Raw genomic sequence first — 22,406 nt, 5'->3', positions numbered from 1 at the left:
CCGGTGACCCATGATCCAAAGGCAAAAATGGTTCAGTCTTCATGTCAGTTTTTAAAATATTGCTAAGAAGAGCACCAGTTGCAAGTTAGACTTGTTCATGGGTAGGGTTTGGGCTAAGCTCAGATTGTCTCTATATTAATAGAATATATTTAGGCCCAAGCCCGACCCGACCAAGAAATTTGGGCAAGCTTTTTTTTATTTTTACTCAACAATAAAACTAATTTATTTATATCAAACAACGTCAAAACCCAAAAATACTAAAATATCTCACCAAGGTTTGAAAAAAGAGAAGAAGAACAAAGAAAAAAATATGAACTATATATCTTTTATTATATAAAACATTATTAGGTTAGGCTCGGGTTGGAGCTGGGCTTTTTTGAGAAAGCTCAAGACTGACTTGAAAATAAAGTCAGGCATAGTATTTTAAGCTCGAGCTTGAGCCCACAAGCCTAAAACCCTATCCAAGCCTGACCAAATACCAACCAAGCCGGACTAATTCATTTGACTATCCGACCCACGAACAAACCATCAAGAGCTTATTCTTACATTGGTCAAACTAGTAAGTATGCACGTGGAAAATTTTTATGGTAATAATAGTATTATAGTTAATAAAAGGATTCAATGGGAGCTAATAGCATAAATACAACACTTAATGAGAAAGATTTGAATGAATTGAAAAGTGATTGTTTAAATTACATTTTTGTCTTTATAATTAGAGAGCAACTAAATTTAAAAATTGGAATATTTTAGTCAAACAAAAATTTCATACTCATTGACAATTTTAGTAGTAGTATAGATAGTAGGTCTCATAACAAAACAAAGAAATGATGGAGATCGGATTTCTTATATTCCTCATACCCTCTTCATACATCATGTTGCAAGCACAGATCGGAAATATCTTATGATGAAGGACGACCTACCTAGTAAGATGACAGCTCAGCCCAACGTGCCAAGTTCACAACATATCGAGCTCGGGTAATCGAACCACCTCGGGACGAGTTCACCTCGGTGTAAGGTCGTATCAAGACCACCTCGGTCCCAAGGCACTTCGGCGTTCGCCCCAGGTCGGGTCTAAAGAGCAGTAGCTCGGGTAATATTGATAGACCACTACATGGCAACCCCAAAGATCTCACCATCAGATTCCGAGCCTTGCGGGATCACGCCTCGTAACGGTAAGCCTTATCTCCCTCCCAACCGGTTTAGGTGGGCTCGATAAACCCTATCAGTTATTCCCCATTATCGCAGAAACGGATCTCATCATGATGAGGATCCCAAAACCGCTCCGCGAAACCCGCGAGGACTCCATTATATAAAGACTCCACCCCTCGGGGGTGCAAGGTATGCATGATTTTCCTGCTCTCAAGCTCTCTACTTTCAAAGCAATTTCAGCTCGCTACTAGCCTACTGACTTAAGCATCGGAGCGACCTTGCCGGGTTAGAATCCCCGAGTTCTCTGATATCCTTGCAGGTTCAGTCCGTCGTCCGTCTGGAAGCCAGATCACCTCCAGCTGGGAGCAGCTAGATCGCGCTACATCAGTTGGCGCCGTTTGTGGGAAGCGTTACGAGAAATCTCTTTCCACCAAGAATCACAAACCCAGAATCCATGGCATCCTCCAGCAATGTCGGACAAAATAATGAGATGAGTGTTTTCGGGGGCAACCTCAGATATCGACCATGTGAATCGGTCAGTTCACCATACCGCTCTCCACGGGTGGGGTCCCGACGCTGACCGTGCCTCAATCAATTATGCCAGTGAACGCCTCACTTCCTCTTGTAGTGGGTGCAACTTTTGCTGAACCATCTGTGGTTCCCCCTAGAGTCGGACAGCATTAGCTCGACGACCTAGTACACTACGTGTGGGCTATTCAAGTCCAAATGCAATAGGTCCAACAATTTCAGCACTACCAGCAATAGATTTTACACCACATTTACCAGTAGTAGTTCCCACCACTGCAGCAGAATCAATAGCCGGTTCCACCTTGGCATTCGGCAGCATAGCAGAATAAGTCCCGTTGTCAGAACACTCGCCCTCCTCGCCAGGGAGAGACTTCCCAGATTCAACATCCCCTTGGGAGTCAGGTCTCGTCTCGCGGCATGAGGGAAAGGCAAGTTACTCCTCCCACTTCGTAGAACGTGAACAGGTCGGGAGACACTCAGCCCGCCAGAGCTACTTCACCTCGGCCCTCGCATCATGAATGTTTGCTTGCAGGGAACCGGTTTGGGGTTCTGGCCGCGGACTCCAGGTGAGGCCCCTCCATTCATAGCAGCCAACGTCAGCAGTCTGAACCACTCTGTGCCAGGACATTACCCGACCACACTGAGGTCAGCAGCACTAATGCGAAGCCAGTCAAGAGGCAGCAAAGGTGGCATCCTAAGGCACGTTGAGCTGTAGTTCCAAGCTAGCTCGCTGGACCTGGTCAACCTGAGAAGCCTACAGGTAAAGAGGAGGCGAGCTCGAAAGCCACAAAGACCGCTCCCCTCCTCTCCAGGTCATCTCCTTTGTCCTCCAAGCTCCTGGCGACCCCAATGCTGAAGGACTTCAAAGTGTCTCCGTTGGATAAGTATGATGGGTCGTTCGACCCAAATGATCATGTAGACTCGTTCCAGTCCCAGATGCAACTAGCTGGGGCTGATGAGTCCTGCATGTGTGTTGCCTTCTCTATGACCTTCAAAGGAGTAGCTCGCACATTGTATAGGAACCTCGCGCCAGGGACAATTAAAAGTTGGGTGCAGTTCGTTCAGATGTTCACCTCGCACTTCATCACCAGCAAGAAGTGCCCGAGGTCACAAGAAAGCCTCCTCAGCATAGTCCAGAGAGAAGGAGAGTCAATCCGAAGCTACATCAAATGCTTCAACGACACATGTTTATAGATTCCCGACTTGGATCTCGCTATAAGGCTCACGGCAGCAAAGAAGGGTATTACCCACAGGGAATTTAAATGGCACGTAGTGGCAAACAAGTCCAAGGATATCACTGAATTCCTCAAGCTCGCTGACCATTCATCGGGACTGAAGAGGAGATGAACCAAAAGAATGAAGCCCCAGCGGAGAAGAGAAAAAGAGAAGATGACAACCCGAGCAACGGTGGCAGCAAACGAAGAAAAAGCAAGTCCCCAACCAGGGGAGGAAACAAGTCAGATCAGCGTTCCCGAACTCCTCCGGTTGAAAGGACGATTTACACGCACCTCAACGCGAAGCAGGGAGAAATTCTTATGGCGATCAAAGACGCCTCCTATGTGAAGTGGCCACCTCGGTTGAGGGGAGATCCCGCCACTAGAAATAAAAATGTATATTGTCATTTCCATAAAGATCACGGTCATAGTATCAAAAACTGTAGAAATCTCTATGACGAGATCGAAGAGCTCATCCGTCGCGAATATTTAAAAAATTTTGTACAAAAGGAAAATAAAAACCAGACAGATCGGCAGGGGGAGCAAAGGAGAAATGCTCCCGAGTCCAGCAGTAGGCAGAGTGAGCAGCCGTAGAGACAGTTGCCAGAAGAGAGACCGATCTGCAGAGTAATCAACATGATTACTGGCGGGTCCATCGTCGCGGGCTGCACCTCAGCAGTAGGGAAAGCCTTGGTTCGCGAACTGGAGCGTGAGGAGCAAAATCCACCGAAGCGACCTAGGCTCGAAGACCCTATATTTTTTACAGAGGATGATGTGCATGAGGTTCAGTATCCCCATGACGATGCCCTGGTAATAAAAATGAGGCTGAATGACTTCGAGGTAAAGTGCGTCCTGGTAGATTCGGGCAGTTCAGTTGACATCTTATTCAAGGATGCCTTCAATAAGCTCCAGTTCCAAGAAGGCAATCTCAAGCCGACAGATACACCCTTGGTGTGCTTCAGCAATGAAGGGGTCAGACCGCTAGGGCGAGTCTCAGTACCCGTAGAGGTCAGCATGTGGCCCAACATTGTGAGGTTCAAGCATACATTCCTGGTGGTCACGACTCCCTCCCCGTACAATGCCATAGTAGGTCGGCCTATTACCCACGCACTTCGCGCAGTGGTTTCCACCTACTACCTGGCCATGAAGTTCCCTACGGACTATGAAGTAGGGGTAGTGCGAGGCGACCAACTCGAGTCTCGCAAGTGCTATGTCGCCGCTCTCAAGGGGAAGGCCACGCTAGCGGTTGATATCGAGCTCGAGCGACCTGTGGAGTATCCCAAGGAGCGAGCTACGCCAACCGAAGAGACGGTCCACATCCCAGTCTCAAAAGAAGATCTAGCTAGAACTCTCCAGATCAGTGCATCGATCGAGGAACCACTCTGTTCTCAGCTGGTAAGTTTTTTAATTGAAAATTTAGATGTATTTGCATGGTCTGCGGCAGAGATGCCCGGAATAGATCCAAGAATTATAACTCACAAGTTGAACACTAATCTTTAGTCAAGGCATTTAGACAAAAAAAACGCAACCTTGCCCCGGAGTGCTAGAGGATAGTTGATGAGGAGGTCGAGAAGCTCCTTGCAGCCGATTTCATCAGGGAGGTCCATTACCCGAGTTGGGTAGCTAACCCAGTTCTGGTAAAAAATGCCAACGGTAAATGGTGCATGTGCGTCGATTATATCGACCTGAATCAAGCTTGCCCGAAGGATTGTTTCCCACTCCCTAAGATCGACCGTCTAGTGGATGCGACCTTAGGGCACGAGTTGCTGAGTTTCCTGGACACATACTCAGGATACAACCAGATCAGGATGGACACTGCCGACGAAGAAAAAACGACATTCATAACCGACCTGGGACTGTATTGTTATAAGGTCATGCCCTTTGGGCTAAAAAATGCCGGGGCGACCTTCCAAAGACTTGTAAATAGAATCTTTGAGCCGTTGATCAGCAATAAGGTTGAATGCTATGTAGATGATATGGTCGTTAAGATCCAGTTTTCAAAATATTTAATAAATGATTTACGATGTGTTTTTAAAGTTTTGCGCAAGTATAGCATGAAATTGAACCCTAACAAGTGTGTCTTCGGTGTCACATCGGGTGAATTCTTGGGTTACATAGTCAACCGACATGGCATTGAAGGCAACCTTGAAAAAATAAAGGCCATCCTAGATATGAGGCCACCTTGTAAATTGAAGGAGGTTCAGAGGCTGAACGGTCGTATAGCCGCTTTGAGCCGCTTCATGTCCAAGTCGGCAGATCGCTGCCTGCCTTTTTTCAAAGCAATTAAGAAAAGTAAAGACTTTGAGTGGACCGAAGAATGCCAGCTCTCCTTCGACGAGCTAAAAAATACCTAGCTAGCATCCCGGTTCTAACCCAACCCGAGGAGGGTGATGTTTTAAAGTTGTACCTCTCCGCGAGTGATGAGGTAGTCAGCTCGGTACTGATAAAGGAAGTAAATCGGGTCCAACGACCTATCTACTATGTCACTAAGGTTTTGCAGGACACCAAAACAAGGTACCCGGAGATTGAAAAATTAGCATACATGCTAGTTATAGCAGCTCGGAAGCTTCAACCATACTTCCAAGCCCACACTGTCGTTGTCCTCACCAACAAGCCTTTGAGGCAAATCCTACTCAAGCCCGAGGTATCTGGCAGACTGACGAAGTGGGCCATCAAACTCGCTTTCAGCGAGTACGACATTCGATACGAACCTCGGACGACAATTAAGGCCCAAGCCTTGGCCGATTTCATTGCAGAATGTACCTTCAGCACTGCAATCCCTAAATTGATCGAGCTCGAGCACAGAGAGGAAGCTTCAACCAGTGCGGCACCAATCCCGGTTAGAGCAAGGCTGACCTGGGACGAGGAACCCTGGATCTTCCACGTAGACGGATCATCTAATCAACATGGAAGCGGGGGCAGACATTATTCTGTACGATCCAAGTGGGGTGAAGCTGGAGTACGCACTTCGGTTCGAGTTCCTAGCATCTAATAATGAAGCAGAGTACGAAGCGTTGATAGTCAGGCTCACTCTAGCGAACGAAGTTCAAGCTAAACACATTGTCTTCTGCAATGATTCCCAGCTTGTGGTCAACTAGGTCACTGGTGATTATGAAGCTCGTGACCCCACCATGGCCGCTTATCTAGCCAGGGTCAGGGAAGTTCTACGTAGCTTCCAGTCCTATTTCATCAGGCAGATTCCAAGGTCCGAGAACATTGAGGCCGATGCCTTGTCCCGGTTAGCCAGCACAAGCAGCAACACCATGAGGACTGTGTATATAGAGAACCTACCCCGACTCAGCATTCTCGGGGGGCAGAAGAGGTCGCTCCTGTTGCACAAGCAGAGCCGAGCTGGATTGACCCACTCGCGAGCTACCTGCTTCACGGGACCCTCCTTGCAAATCGCAATGCGGCCAGAAGGGTAGAGTGCTAGGAAGCCAAGTACGTCATGATAGACGGGCGGCTGTACCGGAGATCCTTTAGGCTCTCCTATTTGCGCTGCTTGCGACCCTCTGAGGCCGAGCTCGTTCTTCACGACACTCATGAAGGCTTGTATGGTGGACACTTGGGGGGCAGGGCTCTCGCCCAGAAAGCGCTGTGGCAGGGGTACTATTGGCCCACAATGAAGGCAAACACACTTGAGCTTGTTAAGAAGTGCGATAAATGTCAAAGGCACGCCAACATCCACCGCCGACTTGCTGCCGACCTGAAGCATCTCACCAGCCCGTAGCCCTTCACACAGTGGGGAATCGACATTCTTGGCCCATTCCCGCCAGTGACAGGACAGAGGAGATTCCTGGTAGCAGCAGTGGATTACTTCACGAAGTGGGTGGAAACGGAACCCCTAGCAACAATCACAACCTACAATATACAAAATTTCTTTTGGAGGAATATAGTATGCCGCTTCGGACTACCTCAGGTGCTTATCTCCGACAAAGGTAAGCAGTTCGAAGATATCAAGTTCCAGAGTTGGTGCACTGAGATTACAGTAGAACTTCACTTCGGTGGCACACCCTCAAGAAAACGGATAGGCAGAAGTCACGAATAGAGCTATACTCCGTGGACTAAAGGCCCGCTTAGCCCGAGATAAGGGACTATGGGTAGACGAGCTGCCTAGTGTACTATGGGCTTACCGAACCACCGTTAAGACCGCCACGGGTGAAATCCCCTTTAACCTCACCTATGGCACAGAAGCGGTAATCCCAGTCGAGATCGAGGTGCCTACACTATGCCTGGAGGCATACAACGAAGAAGCAAACGACGACGAGCTTTGTACCAACCTCGACCTGGTGGAAGAAGTAAGAGACCTAGCATACATTCGGACTACAGCCTACCAGCAAAGGGTGGCTCGGTACTATAACGCATGGGTCAAGAAACGGCACTTCCGTGCTGGCAACCTGGTTCTCAGGAAAGTCATGGTACCTGAGCCTAGTGTCAGTAAGCTCGGACCGAACTGGGAAGGTCCATACCGAGTAAGGCGGGTACTCGGGGAAGGTACATACGAGCTCGAATGGTGGAGTTCACCTAGTAAAGAAAACCGAGGTAAGTACGTTTGAAAGTTTGACAAGGAAATAAAATGTAAAGTAAGATACTTACCACCATGCAGTAGCTGGCAGTCCAACCTCCGAGCTGGCTTGTAGGCATATCAGCCCATTCCGCGACCTCGGAAGGAAAGACGACACCCTTGCTCTTGAGCAGTCCGAGCTGAGGGGTCATTATGCTTTCTTTGGGGGACTCAGGCTTGGGCGCGGAAGTGCTCTCCGGCTCGTGAGGCTGAAGGTCTTCCTCCTGGTCCTCGTCCAAGTCCACTATAAGGGATTGAGGGCGGACCTCCTCCTCAGGGAGTTTGTGAGGGCGGACCTCCTCCTCGGGGAGCCTAGTAGAGATCAGCTCCCGGGCAAGGACTTCGGATGGGGCGAGGGCAGAAGGATCGGCCTCCCTACGAGATTTCTTCGAAGCCTTCCTCTTCTTCCCTCTCTGAAAGCTCTTGAGAAGGTCCTTTGCATCGACCTCTAGCATGGTAACTGCAAAAGTAGGAAAAAGGGTTAGCCACGAACTAAAGAAAACCTTAAAGTAAAAACCGAGGTGGAGACCTACCAGGTGGGCTCAACCCAGCTCATACAAGCTTCTCCTCGGTCAAGAAATCTTTCATCTCTAGGCCGAGGTCCCTCCAAGAGTTGATAACTGCCCTAATCTCCGCATCTAAACTCACCCCGGGATCCTTGATGGCCACCCTCCAATGAGTTGGAAAAGACCATCCCTCAGGATTTCAGACAAGGAAGTACCTCCTCTTCTAGGCCGGAACCTTGTTTGGGCTGCCAAACAGGATTTTAAACCCAGGCCGAGGAGAGATGTAGTAACTTTGTCTGACGTCCCCGCGCAGTCAATCGGAATTCTTTTTTATCGCATAGATCGAACTGAAGACGTCTAAGGACAAAGGTCGGTTGTACTCATGGAACAGGGAGATGGTGCCTACTATGTTCTGGATTGAGTTCGGGTGTAGTTGGTCGATGGTGATGTTAAAAAACTTGACTATCTCTATAATGAAGGGGTGGAGTGGGAAGCGCAGCCCGACAGCGAGCTGCTCCTCAAAAACCGCGAGCTCATAAGGATCGTGAGCCCAAGGATATTGACCTAGAGGAACACTAAAGACTATGTTATCGGGAAGACGATAGCGAGCTACTAAATACATTAACCTATCCGAGGTCAAGATAGAAGGACCGAAGTCGTCTAGATCCCGACCCCGGGAAGAAGATGGGACCTCTGTCCTAGAGGTCGGTCCCTCCTCCCGAGCCTCGGGCTCGCTAGGCCGAGATTCCCCAACTTCAGGTAGAGAAGTTCCCTCTAAAAACCGAAGAGGGGAGTCGCCCAGCGACGAGCTGACCTCCCCAATAGGGGCCGCGGACTGCACCTCGGCGCCCCCAACCTCGCTAGAGTCACCTAAGAGCCTATCTATACTAGAGCTAGACATGATTAAAAAACAAAGGAGAACAAACTAAGGAAAACACGAACTCACCAAGAGAAGGACGACCTCGAAATACAAAGAAAGAGCGAGCTGAAAGACTCCGACGCAACCTTGGGAGAGCTCAATCACAGAATTTTTGGCGAAGAAGAGGGGTCCCTCGGCCCCCTATTTATAGTTCACCACGAGGTGATTAACGACTGAGATCTGCTTGATCCAACGGCTCTCATGAAAACCGGTTGCACGATGCCCGAGGACGAAATCGGTTGAGCGCATTTTTTACGTCCATAGAATCCATAAACAATGTGACGTTCGCGCGTACACCTAACGCGACCTGGGCTACGGCTGGTTAAATCAGAGGTTCAAACAGGTCCGACCGATTGATCCGCTCGACAGACCGCCTAGACCTCGTGCCAAATCCACTTGGACTCGTCATGAACTCCGCGCACCGGGTCAGGACCGCGGCGCGGGGAGTGGGGGGTAATTGATGAAGGACGATTTGACCCGACCTAGTAACAGGGGGACATGTGGACACGACCTAACTAGTAAGATGACAGCTCAGCCCAACGTGCCAAGTCCGCAACATATCGAGCTCGGATAATCGAACCACCTCGGGACGAGTTCACCTCGGTGTAAGGTCGTAGCAAGACCACCTTGGTCCCAAGGCACTTTGGTGTTCGCCCCAGGTCGGATCTAAAGAGCAGTAGCTCGGGTAATATTGATAGACCACTACATGGCAACCCCGAAGATCTCGCCATTAGATTCCGAGCCTCGCGGGATCACGCCTTGTAACGGTAAGCCTTATCTCCCTCTCGACCGGTTCGGCCAGGCTCGATAAACCCTATTAGTTATTCCCCATTATCGTGGAAACGAATCTCATCATGACGAGGATCCCGGAACCGCTCCGTGAAACTCGGGAGGACTCCATTATATAAAGACTCCACCCCCCAGGGGTGCAAGGTATACATTGATTTTCCTACTCTCAAGCTCTCTAATTTCAAAGCAATTTCAGCTCGCTACTAGCCTACTGACTTAAGCATCGGTGCGACCTCGCCGGTTTAGCATCCCCGGGTTCTCTGATATCCTTGCAGGTTCAGTCCGCTGTTCGTCTGGAAGCCAGATCACCTCCAGCTGGGAGCAGCTAGATCACGCTAAATCATCTTCCATACTTGTATGTTCTCATTCATGAGAGATGTTCCTAATGCATCAAAGCAAGTGTTAGGAGGTGATGTGATGACGAATACGCAAGGAGGAAATCTGGATTCAAAATGTTACCTGGTTACTTGGGTTTAGAGAATTTAGACCTGTTCATGGCCAAGTCGGGCTAAGCTTTGCCTCCTTATAAACAGAAAATTACTAGGCTCGAGCCCAAGCTCGACCTGATCATCAAGCCTGGATCTTGAGCTCGAGCTTAAAGCCTGACTTTGATAGGTATTTTATAACCTATTAATTATATATTATATATTATATTATATTTTATACATTTAATATATGTAATACTTTTTTGCTATTAATTTTATTATTATATAATATATATTATGTATTTTTAACATATATATTATATTTATGTTGTATATTTAACATTATTGGGCTGGGCTCAGGCTTATTTAGGAAAGACTAAGCCTGGCCTGAAAAATAGTTGGGCCTGCTTTTAGAGCCCGAGCCCGTGGGCTTAAAATTTTGTCCAAGCCCGATTTAAGATGGGCCGAGCTGGGCCAGGCCAGCCCGTTCAGCTACCTGGCCCATAAACAGGTCTAATCTAGATATCAGGCTGACGTGGTGTATTTTTTCCCGGTATTCTCCGGTTCCCATAGAGGATCCGGATTCCGGAGTCCATGCCCAATTGGCATTAATAGGGACCCACCACCTGTATGCACACACGCTTACTTTCTTGGAGGATAGTGAGGCAATCAGAAAATACCACGTTATCATGAGGGGTTGGACTTGAACCACGTATAGGGAGCTGACGTGGTATATGCAAGTTTCCCATTGTTAGTAGAATTGGAATTCTTCACTCACTATTATGCCACTAAGACTAAAGGCTCAACCCAGCATCCCGTGCTGGTTGGTGAACCGAGTTTGAAGCCTGTCTTTCATTCAAAAAAGAAAACCCAACAGACAGAACACAAAGAAAACGAGAGGAATTAAACTTCAACTAAGGTACGAAAGCCTTTCCACCGTTTCTTCCTTTTCTTGTTGTTCATATGACGAATATTCTTTCAACTTTCTATACCTGCCAATTACATGTTTGATGAAATGCCTCAAACAATTTTGAATCCTTCTTCGTGTATAATCACCAAGCTTCTTGTACAGAAAATATTTTATCTACCTATGAATTGATACGATTGATGTATTGTCTTGGTTGAATGTGGCAACATCACCACTGGGTCCACTACCTGGCCAAGCATTAAGCTCATATGGTTGTTCATGGAGTAACTAAACCATGGTTTAACTGGCTTTGAACACGACGTAACAGGTAGTTGCTTCTTTATATGTGTAGATAATAATGGAATCAATTCCCAAGCAGGATAAACATGTGGAGGACGAAGAAGAGTATCTCTTACTTGATCTTGATGCTGTTTCCGCACAAGTTGAAATCCCGCCTAATGCACCATATGTTCTATCAGTATGTATATATATTACAATGTTCGTGAATTCTGCATTTTTCTTCTGCTATTTCTTTTTTTTTTGTTGTGATTGTACAATTATCTCATATTATTAATATTTAAAATGTAATTACCTTTTCAGCCATGTATGTGAATTTTCTTGCAAGAATTTTTAAAATTACTATTTTTTATTCAGAGCTAATAGCCCAGTATTTGTTTTGGCAGAGTAACCTTAGTGCCTATCTCTTAACTGTTGTTTACATAGATTCAAGGGTCTATGTTTCCATGATTTACCGGTACTTAAGCTATGACAGTGTTAGGTACTAAAATATTCTGGGTAAATTCTTGACCATTGTAACTTGATATAGCAAGTTGCTTTTTTATTTGCTTTAAAGAGAAATATATGGAGAAGGATACAATATAGTTGGTTTTAAGAATCTCTAATGTCTGTAATTTGTATTTGATCAGATTTTTCAATGATCCTTAAATTGTCCTTCCTGCTTCAGCATATAGGTATATGCATTGGATTAGATGATAAGAAAACTTTCCTCTTTCCTCTTGCTATGGATGCTAAGGAGATCCTGCTCTAGTTGATATTTAATAAATTCCAACTGTCTACATCATATACCTTTTCTACCTTTTTTCCATTTTCTCAATTGTGTTAATTCAGATTGTCCAAAAGTACAATAGGCAATAATGGTTGGGATGGTCCAGCTTTTTGTGTTTTATTCTGTTCTAATATTTTCTGGAGTTCTCCTTTGTCAGGTACATAGTGGTGGGTTCTGACTTCTGAGTCTGACTCACGCTGCATATGTAACATGCACACTACATGTTGATTAGCTTCTTCCTTTCATCCTCCAATATCAATGTTTATCCATCATCACTGTTCCATAAAATGGGTTTTCTGCTGGACTCATCAGTCTGAGCTCAAAATTGTGTCATGAAATTTCTTTGTTATCCTTATCCTACTTTCATGTTGGATAACATGTACCTTATCATTTATGTAGGGTTTGGACACGCTGAACCCAGTTTTGGTCATAGGTGACAAACTGAAGCTGGTAAGTTATCAATTGGTGAAACCCCTATTTTCAATTTGAGGCAGAGATCATCCAAAAGTAATTCCATTGCAGTTGCATATACTTCATGCATTGATGGTCCAATGCAGGACATCATATGGAGCTAATGTGCAGGTGGGTTTTGCACATATGGCCTATTTAGGATAATTGCTAGTCAGTGATTTTTACATGTTACAAAGAAAAATGTACATGAAAGGATGCATAGTGACTTGTAAATATGGACAAGCATTTCCTCTGCCAAAAAAAAAAAAAACTAATTGGGAAGAATGCATCTAATCTGAACCTGCATTCTCCCAAGGGTTCCCTATAAGTACATGTATCAAGCACTATAGACCACTTCTCACATTGAGACTTGCTTTCTATTGTTATATATTTGGTTGAAGTTGCTGATTTTTCTCCCTCCCATTCCCCCGAACATACAAACACACATAGACAGGTACATGCAGGAATGCTGTATACAATTGACAGAGGTTTTGTTAACAGTTTGTGCTTCTCATTATCCAATCATATACATGCCATCATATTCCAGTGGTTCTGGATCCAGAAATTGCATGTTTAACTAGATTATCCCCTAAAGTAACTGCTTAGCGTAATCCTGTCCTAATTATCCCTTATATGAACTTTGTTTTCACCCACCTTTCTAGTCTAGGGCTCTTACAGAATCAAATAAGTGGATATTAAGATTGGGTTCTGGTAGTTAGTTACTAATAGTTTTGAATTCCACTATTTCTTAAGATACTAGAAATGCTCATTAAATATATCCATTCCTTAGCTGTGATAGGATATCAATTTTTTACTCTTTCAAGTAGATCTTTATAAATCTGAACTTGTTTTATTTTGTTGAAAATGGCAAAATCTGTCCGTTTCTTTTTTGTAATTTTAATATTGTTTTCGTATCAGAGTTGTTTTTCTGTTTTTGAAATTTAACCAACCTTAGAAATAGAAAGATTGGATGATATTTGCCTTAGAATAAGATTATACATTTTATTCGTTAATAATTTTTACATCCATCGTTCTAGTACTATAATTTGAGCACTAATAATTTAACAGTGGATATGGCTTTAAATAGAATGGGTTGGCGAAACAGGATTCATGTAGCCGACCCCCATATAGTTGGGATAAGGCATGGATGATGATGATGATGGTCGTTCTAGTACTAGCTTTGTTAAACCCTAAACCAATATATATGAATTCTGAAAGTCTTGAAGCACTTCAATAACAGTAATCTGCTTAATGACATGTTTAATTCATATTGATTGTTCTTATCTTCCTAATAACTAAAAGGGAGCAAACTGAAAGGAAAAAAGTATGTCCCACTGATGTTCTTATTTTGTTGCAGATAGGTGAGTATGAAGAAACAATAGGAACTTGTATTGTTTTCTCTGAAAGTGGTGAGTCACATTCCTTTTCCAGTTTCTGCAATAGCAGTAGAATTTAATTTCTACAATTTCCTGCAATACTTGCCCATTCCATCATATGAATTAATGCTGAGAATACCAGATAGAAGGTATTGGGACTTGACTAATATAAGAGAAAAAACATCGATCTTCCAAGAGAGGTAGTATATTGAAATTAGCAAAGTTTGAACTGACATAATGAACCACCTTGACCCTGGTACTGAACCTTTAAAGCTTTTTGGGCCTTCCAACCAGTCTGTTGGATTACATCTGTCAGGTGACAATTTGCTACTGCAAAACAAGTGCAACAATAGTTAAATGCTTTTGCAGAGACATCTGATAAATTGGAATGACATGGAGGAGATTTGGGGGGGGGGGGGATAGACTGGATAGTTAAATGCTTTTTGGGCCTTCCTCAACAGTCTATTTCATAAAAAATTGGCCATTCCCCGATGTTGATAGTTGCTTTTTGGAGTATTTGGAGGGGTACACTGGATACAAGTAGCTGCTCTCAGAATTGGACCCGTATTTTCATGCTTGTCAACTTGAGATTTTACCATTTGACTAAGCAATGGCCCCCTTAAATACCTAAAGACTCTACCTAGAAGTCTGGTATAAGCTGCACCCAATAACTTGAACAAAGCCAGTTATATAAGAGAAATCTATAGTGCTACTTCAAGACTTCATTCTTTTACGGTGCTGCATAGAGTTTTGGCTAGTCTAACTCTAGGTATATTATCTTGGCAGATATTGCTCCTGTGCTTCATGAGGAGACAGGGCCATCTGAAGAAAACCTTTTCATGGGAAAATGCATTGAAAATCCAAATCAAGGCCCAGCGAAGCAAGTCAAGCCTGTTGCTTCCCTGCATAAAATTCTCAAGTTTAGGTTATCGCCCGATGTTGACATTCAAGCACCAAAGTTGACTGATTCCAACTTGTAGACTTACATTGACAGCTTCATGTGGATCTCATCCCTGAACAAAGTAAACAGAATCTCTCAACGCCATCACCTATAGATGACCATATGATGAGTTGATGACAAACCGTATTTCTTTGTTGAGTTGCAAGTGAGATGCCTCTTCTTGATTATATAGTTGTTAGTTGTTGGGGCCAATCCCTCTCGAAATCCTCAAGCTCCTTATTTAGCAAAGACCATCCTCGGTATATCAGTCCCAAAGGTTGAGGTAATGGTTAAAGGGCAGTCCAGTGCATGAGGCTCCCACCAACGGGGGGTCTGGGGAGGGACAGATGTACAGTTGTACACAAGTCGCGAAAGAACTTCAAAGTTCAAAATTTCAAATAACTGGATTACGGACTAGGACAAAAAGTGGTATCTGAAAAAAGCAAATATTAAATATACCTGATATATATATATATATATATATATATATATATATATATATATATATTTTGCTCCAAGCCCCCCATCCCCCAACCCAGGTGCAGGCGGGATTAGATCGCAAGTCTCTGCTACTATCAGCAGGAACCCTTGCCAACTATCCGGTTGGCACCTTGCCAAATATACATGGTACTTACATCTCCATTTCTTGTTTTTAATTCTCTGTTTGTTTGCAGTGCAAATTTGAACTGGATACAAATTTTGCACCCAGTTTAGTTTTGCACCTGTTTGTTATAATTATAATTTGCACCCCTATCTGATGCAAAATTTGTTCCTTGTCTCATTTTCAATGTAAATTTTGCACCTGAGAAACTGATGTAAGATTTACACCACCTTCCTACCCCAATTCTCTTCTCATATAGAGTACTACATTTTCTTGCTTCCTACCTCACTTCCAAACAAATAAATTCTCTAAGCTCCTTTCATTTAAGGTTCTCACATACAAAGAAGATAAGCCAAATCTGTTATGTTATTTCTCACATACAAATAAGATAGCCAAATCTGGGGCAAAAGTAAATCAAATTTTATATTCAGCTTAATTTCACTCCTATGCATTTACAGAAGTGCAAATGAAATTTGCACCACTAAGGCACTAACAAATACTAGACCTAGTTTTTGGAGAACGTACTTATTTCCTGCCTACAAGGAAAATCTTTTTCTCCAAATAAATAAAACATAAAGATAAAGTTGAATTAAAATATCAAAAGAGGTTACTTTTTCTTTTTTTTTGCTAAAAAGAGAGTTGATTACTAAAACACAATGTTTTAAAAACTGATTCGGAAGCCAAACTGTTTTTGCATTTGGGTCGTGAGTCACTGGTTCGACCAGCCGGGTTGAACAGTTCAGATCGTGCCATGTTAACACACACACACACACACACACACACACACACACACATATATATATATATATATATATATATATAATGTATAAATATGTTTTAGATATGTTATATGCATTATTTTATATTTAATTTATGTTTTTTTAATTCAATTTTTAATTTTTATTTATAAAAAATATTAAAAATTGTAATTTAAGGCCAAAAAAGTTTTTTTTTTTGAAAAAGTGGGGCAAGGCTTCTATGGCTCATTGGGACGCATAGATCTTGAAAAGTTACCTAAAATAAAAAAAAAATCACCCTAATTGGACATTGAAATGCAAAGTTATGGCCTCCAAAAGTTTTGCATGCATTGAGTGTGTAACCTACAACCTAGTCATCGGGTCAAACGGTTCTTAAATCAATGGTTTTTAACTATTTAATAGGTCTTGACTGAACCGGACCCAAATTCCTAGCCAGGTGATAGTTCAAACGATTTGACCGATCGGGTCAACAACTGGTTGAAAACATTGCTAAAACAAATGACTAATACAATTAGGAGGATTTTATTTCAAGCATTTCCCTACTTTTCCTTCAAACCAAACACAACGTAAATAAATGCTAAGGGACCATTTGGCAAATCTTTTTGGAAATATCTTCTAGTAGCTCTGATGGTTAAAAGACATATTGAGCTTTCGCATTAAGATTTGAGTGGCTTGAAGCCCGTTTGGTTGAGACATGTCTTTTCGCACAAAGATAAATAGAAAAAAAAAAACACACTCCATTTGGATTTGGAGCTTCCCGAAATAAAAGACCTTCCCCTAAGATTGTAACCTTCCCCAAGAGATGACAATCATGGATGATAGACTTGAGTTTCCACGGGACATCCTCACACGATTCTTCACTAAGCTCACCGGTCACCACCATTTAGCAGTCTAGTGTCTAGTTCAGAGAATGTAATTGGTGGATTCATCGAGGTATCGTCCCCTGTACAAGGACAACGGTGCAGTTTAGTCGTGATTCTCTTTTTATTTCTGGAAGGTTATTCCTGGAAGTCTCACAATACTCTTTTAGTCTTTTTAGAACCCAACTAACTTGAAATTAGGAGCATTTTAGTCGTGATTCTCAACAAGTGTATTGGATACTTAACCCTTCCCTTAAGAAATATGAATTAAGAAGCCTATTGGGTAACTTGCTTCATAAAGATTCTGGTTTTATCATGTACCTATTGAATGCCCGATGCTTGCAAAGGGGATGACTGTAATTGAAAACAAAAGCAGATCAACAATGACATTGGCATCATTCTTCTACAATATACTTTATTTAAATATGATTAATTTATGGTTTTGAAAGGAGCAAATGCTGCATTGCAGATGCAGACAAGTAACAGATCTCACGCAACTCAAGTTAGATAATTCCATAGCAAATTGTGCTCCAAAGATTCAATAAAGAAACGAGAAGAAAAAATAAGCACAAGATGGCATTTCGTCAATTGCAGCTTATTCCACATGTACTTTATTCTTTGTCTAGTTCCCTGTCCTTTGTTATCAGGAAACAGTTGGAGCAATGCAGGAGATTCCATGCCATGTTGTCTTCCTTTTCTTCCAATTCAACTTTTTTTCTTTTCTTTACATTTTCCTTTCAATAATGCTTTTTCTTTAACATACAACTTCCTTTTCAGTTTGTACAACTGTTTATAAATGGATAATGAACTTGGTTCACATCTTTGTTCTAAATTTTCCCATCATCTAACTACCTTCTTCATTGTCAGTGGCTTCCTTGACTTTACTAGGATGTATGCATCTATGTGAATTTAAAGGTGCAGAGGAAGGATTCAGCATTCTTGAGTGAGCGCCCGTGTGGCTTGGCGTCAAACCTTGTCCTTCTGACAATAAAATCAAGTGCAGCCTCAGTACTCAAACCTGACATGATTGGCCACCTCTGCCTCCGAGCAAGGGTATCTTCTAGCAAACTTCTCCCTAGGATTTTTATCATGCAATTTGAAGAATCAGCATCATAATCACCAGAAACAAACTGAAGTTATAGGAGGGTGGGATTATGTAGTGGAAGAAATGCTGTTTAAAATAAACTATTTCAGATATGGCTATATGAGAGTGAGTCTGATGAACTGGAAAATAGTAGTTCACCTTCCTCCTCCTGAACTTTTGATAGGTTAAGACCAAGTTAAATAGTGTGACAAATTGCAAGTTGTACATCCAAGAGCAATGGCAAAATTTCAACCCAATGTAGGGTTGAAAAAATCAATTCAACTTCTATTGATATCTGTTTGTTTCTCTGTAGGAGCAGAGGAAATTTTCCATCTGTAAAAATTTCATTTATATTTTCAGCGATTTTCTGGCCAAAGATTTGTTAACAAATGCAACCTCAAGAAAATGTCATTCCTGGGGGAACCACTTTTGAGATCTATGAGATGGGGCACAAGGAGTTGTGGCCACTGGGTCCCTACACTCTTCTAGGTTTGCGATCCATAGTTTGACTATTTATTTTAAACCACCTTTACTTTTATATATTCAGACCATATGCAACGTTATTGGTTAATCAATTGAGTTGTAAAATACGTGCTCAAGAAGTCCAAGTCTAATTTTGAGAGACATGAACTGAGCCAATTATTATTAGGTGGCCAATATTTTTTTCCAGAATCTAAAATCTAGCTTTTGAACTGAGTTCCTTCTAACCTGAACAATATTTTCCTTATGTTTGGCCATGTTTGCAAACGTACAAGAGAGGTCTTAACAACTGAAGAATCCATTGCTACATGAATCACCATTCCCTCATTGGTCTTCTTCAAAAGCACACAAGACAGTTAACACCATAAAAGTGAAGATTCACATCTGCAAGAACCCATGATCGGAAACTCAGCCAATTCACTGCCACCAGAATGTATCAGATTTTAGGTGCTTGATGCCAGCATCAACTGCATCTGTGATGCTGGAATTGAGATTTCAAGAGGTTAGTTTATCTAGAATCTTAAAGCTAAGTGGAGATCCTACACCCTTCTATTTCTTTAACAGATAGTCAGACATTTATAAGTTCTACAAACTCTAATGTCAATTTACACTGGTACATGTAAAAATATAAAAGAATTATTTGCCTGTCTATTAACTGCTTATGCATTTTGTTTGACATGGATGAAAGCTGCATACATATTTGGGGGCCTCTATCTAATGCTTATACGACGATGTCATGTGGGAGAAATATTTCACTAAGATCATCTTATTTACCATTTCTTGTATTACTTTAGCTGTTTAGATGTCAACAGATGGATGCATTATAGAGACAGCTGCTAGCATTACACTTTGACTTCCAGCTGATAAGCTAAAATTTTGCAATGCAGAACCTTTCTTGGAATAGCTGCCTAAATTTTGGTAACTGTGGCCTGAATTTATGTGAATGCAGCTGCTCTACAAATTTAGATCATCAGGCAAGCTTGTCATTTAAAGCCTTAGCTTGCATTTGGGATATGTCCTTTCTCCAGAACCCCTAAGCTAGCAGCCATTGTACCTTGACTAGAGACCTTTCAAGCGAGTTAAGGCACTTTCTCTTGACCTACTCTCATTAATGAGTTTTGATTCATGACCAGTAAGAATAAGAATTTTCTGATTAGATCATGGATGCAAGATAAAAAGTATACACGCATGGCTCTAAAAAGTCCAGACATCTTCTATGAAACATACATCAAGAGAATATTAGTACAACTGAAAGGAGAGAGAATACCTCCAAGAAGAAGCTTGGTCGATCTAATGAAGAACCAGTGAGAACATCAAAGGGCCTAATTAAAATGCTTCCTCATGCAGATGAGCTTAATACGAATCAATCTGTTGTGGTGAAGATCTCTTACACAAGGAGCCGAATACAGTCTTGACAATCCGATCAAAGCATTACATAAAAAGGGAAAATGAAATAATGGGGCCATGAGGAGAAGAAAATTCCATCATATGCTTCTAAAATTGATGATGTAGCAAAAAGGGAAACATGATCTGATCACTGATATGAAGAAGTAAAGTAATTCAAAACACAAACAAAAGATATTATTCATTATCTACGGACGATGGGAAAGGAAAAGGGCTAGGATTATCAATAAAGAAGAACGCCCTTGACAAATGAAAATTCAAGATGAAAGAAAAAAACAACTTAAATACAAATGTTTGACCTCCACCACTTTAGATTCCGAATTTTAACCAAAACAGATGGATCAAAGTCCAAAATCGAAGAAGTGGGTGGAAAGCGGAACAGAAGCAGATGCAGGGAAGCGACGTTGGTTCTTCGAGCTCTCTCTTATTTCAAATAGAAAGCAGACGCAGAGATAAAAGAAAAAGAGATTTCACGAAGCTGGTATATATCTTCCCGTTAATGGAGGGAGCCGAAGATATCTGAATGTGGATATGGATAGAAAAAAAAGGGAGGAGTGGGATAGAATTCAAAAGCGGAAGAATCGGGGAGAGATAACTGGGCAGTTTCCTTTCGTTGATGGGTTTTCTATTTCAATGCTTAAAAACTAAAAGCTAACAGCTCAGTCAAGCAGAACGAAAGAGAGAGCAACTATGGTTACCGGCCACCGGCGAGAGAACCGTTTTTTACTCTCTTTAAGTGATTGTCTCTGTTACAATCATGGCCGTTCCCGCGCAAGATCGTTCCCGTCTACCATGCGCATGAGAGTGGAAGGCGGAGATCAATACAGGCTGTAGTAGTTGGATCAGAATCTCTTTATTAACTTTCCACCAAAAGAATCTCTCTGTTCACTGACACGCTATTGGTATTGGATGCAGCGATCGTGGTTAACGATTGAACGGTCCAGATGAATGATGACCTTTAAGGCTTCAGTCCTATTTGTTTTCGGCAGTCGCCATTCGCCAACCTGGATGGATCGATGGACCGAGTGCAATAGATCCGGTCCATCCGGATCGATATGATAATCGTTAAAATTTGATGTTTAAGAGCTCGACCAGACCAAATTAGCCCAACTGGGTCGAACTGAAACAGGATCCTCGTGTCGATTCAATTTTGATGCTGACTTGATTGAAACGAGCCAAACAGGAAACAAAAGCAAATATAACCGTCCAACCATGGAAAACAACATAGACAATCTAATTCTTATCCACATATCATCAAACATGTTTCGTACTTGGTTGTATGTTGTCATTGATGAAGTCCGACGCTCCTACCTGAGTTGTGCAGGTGTAGCGTCTTATGGATAGCAAATCCTAACTCGTCCAATTCTAGCATGAACCTTCGGTGCTAATTTCCCTACCACAAGCACAAGCACAAGGTTATATTTGCAGTGCAAATCTGACTGATGCAAACTTTGAGTGGCAGTGTAAATTTTGCATTTCAACACTATAGACAAGACAGCCAAAGTTTCTCTACAGAAACGGTGCGGAAGGCATTGGCTGTACGCATTGGAAGATGGCGTAGCAAAGTAATTTTTTGGAATTCACTTTCGCTCATTCAACGACGGACGAAAGCATCCGTCCCAAGATTTTTATTGGGCCAGGTGGATCTATTAATCCACGTCAGAATTGCTTGTCCCAATGCGTTTAAATGAGAAACGATTGGTTACGGCGTTTGTCTAACGACGTCAGGTTAGATCTAATTTGAATAACTTCAACTATTTTCAACTTTTATAGTTTACATCTATATCTACTTGGGTTTGAGTTTTTTTTCCCAAAATCAAAAAACAGAGAGAAGAGGGAGGCCAAACTTACTCCTCCCCATCACCATTGCAGAGCACATGAAAAGCACAACCATTTCCATAATACGAACCGGTTAGCTTTTATTTTTCATTCTGGTTTCTGTTATTAGAACAAGTTAGCTTTAAGCCTTTAAACAAAAAAATCTTCTTTGTTCTGCGGATAACTTCATCAATGACTAGGTTTAATCTTTAACAATGAATTGTTCGTTTGCCGATAACTTCATCTATAACTTACAGAAAACAACTTTGTTTTTAATGCATGAAACTATTTGTTTGTATCTCACCAATATATAATGAAAAAGACAAGGTTAATGTGTTTCTTTCACATGTAGGGAGTTGTCACGTATTAGAACTAAAACCATATTTCGTTTTTTTTTTAATTTTTGCTTGATATTACATAGTTTTCAGAATGGTGAGACAGAGTTATTGGCGTAACAGAAATCAGAATGAAAAAATAAAAGCTAACCAGTTTGTATTACGGAAATGGTTGTGCTTCCTTTATTGTTCTATGCAATGGTGAGACAAAGGATATATTGGCATAACAGAAA

General features: G+C 42.4%; 1 protein-coding gene and 1 long non-coding RNA gene across 4 annotated transcripts; one reads left to right on the top strand and one right to left on the bottom strand.

Moving 5' to 3' along the window:
* Positions 1-10,629: 10,629 nt before the first annotated feature.
* LOC104586434 (uncharacterized) lies at positions 10,630-18,055 on the top strand. 3 transcript variants are annotated; one of them, XM_010243673.3, is made up of 5 exons: positions 10,630-11,013; positions 11,354-11,479; positions 12,467-12,517; positions 13,875-13,926; positions 14,680-15,046. In XM_010243673.3, exons 2-5 carry the CDS (start codon positions 11,360-11,362, stop codon positions 14,871-14,873), a joined length of 417 nt encoding a protein of 138 aa, XP_010241975.1. In that variant the 5' UTR covers positions 10,630-11,013; positions 11,354-11,359; the 3' UTR covers positions 14,874-15,046. The 3 variants fall into 3 exon arrangements, with proteins under 3 accessions (XP_010241975.1, XP_088750466.1, XP_088750465.1); XM_088894340.1 differs by lacking the exon at positions 14,680-15,046 and adding an exon at positions 17,920-18,055 and having other exon boundaries at positions 10,748-11,013; XM_088894339.1 differs by lacking the exon at positions 12,467-12,517 and having other exon boundaries at positions 10,754-11,013.
* LOC104586433 (uncharacterized) lies at positions 17,556-21,417 on the bottom strand. Its single transcript, XR_733458.3, has 2 exons — positions 19,884-21,417; positions 17,556-18,127 (listed from the first exon to the last, which is right to left on the bottom strand). It is a non-coding gene; the product is annotated as an uncharacterized LOC104586433 (long non-coding RNA).
* Between the last annotated feature and the right edge of the window lie 989 nt (positions 21,418-22,406).

The sequence above is a fragment of the Nelumbo nucifera genome, chromosome 1 (genome assembly GCF_055504915.1).
Source record: "Nelumbo nucifera cultivar China Antique chromosome 1, China Antique-T2T, whole genome shotgun sequence".
NCBI classification, from domain to species: Eukaryota; Viridiplantae; Streptophyta; class Magnoliopsida; order Proteales; family Nelumbonaceae; genus Nelumbo; species Nelumbo nucifera.
Note: the sequence above shows the minus strand (reverse complement) of the source record. Positions and strands in the feature narration are given on the sequence as shown.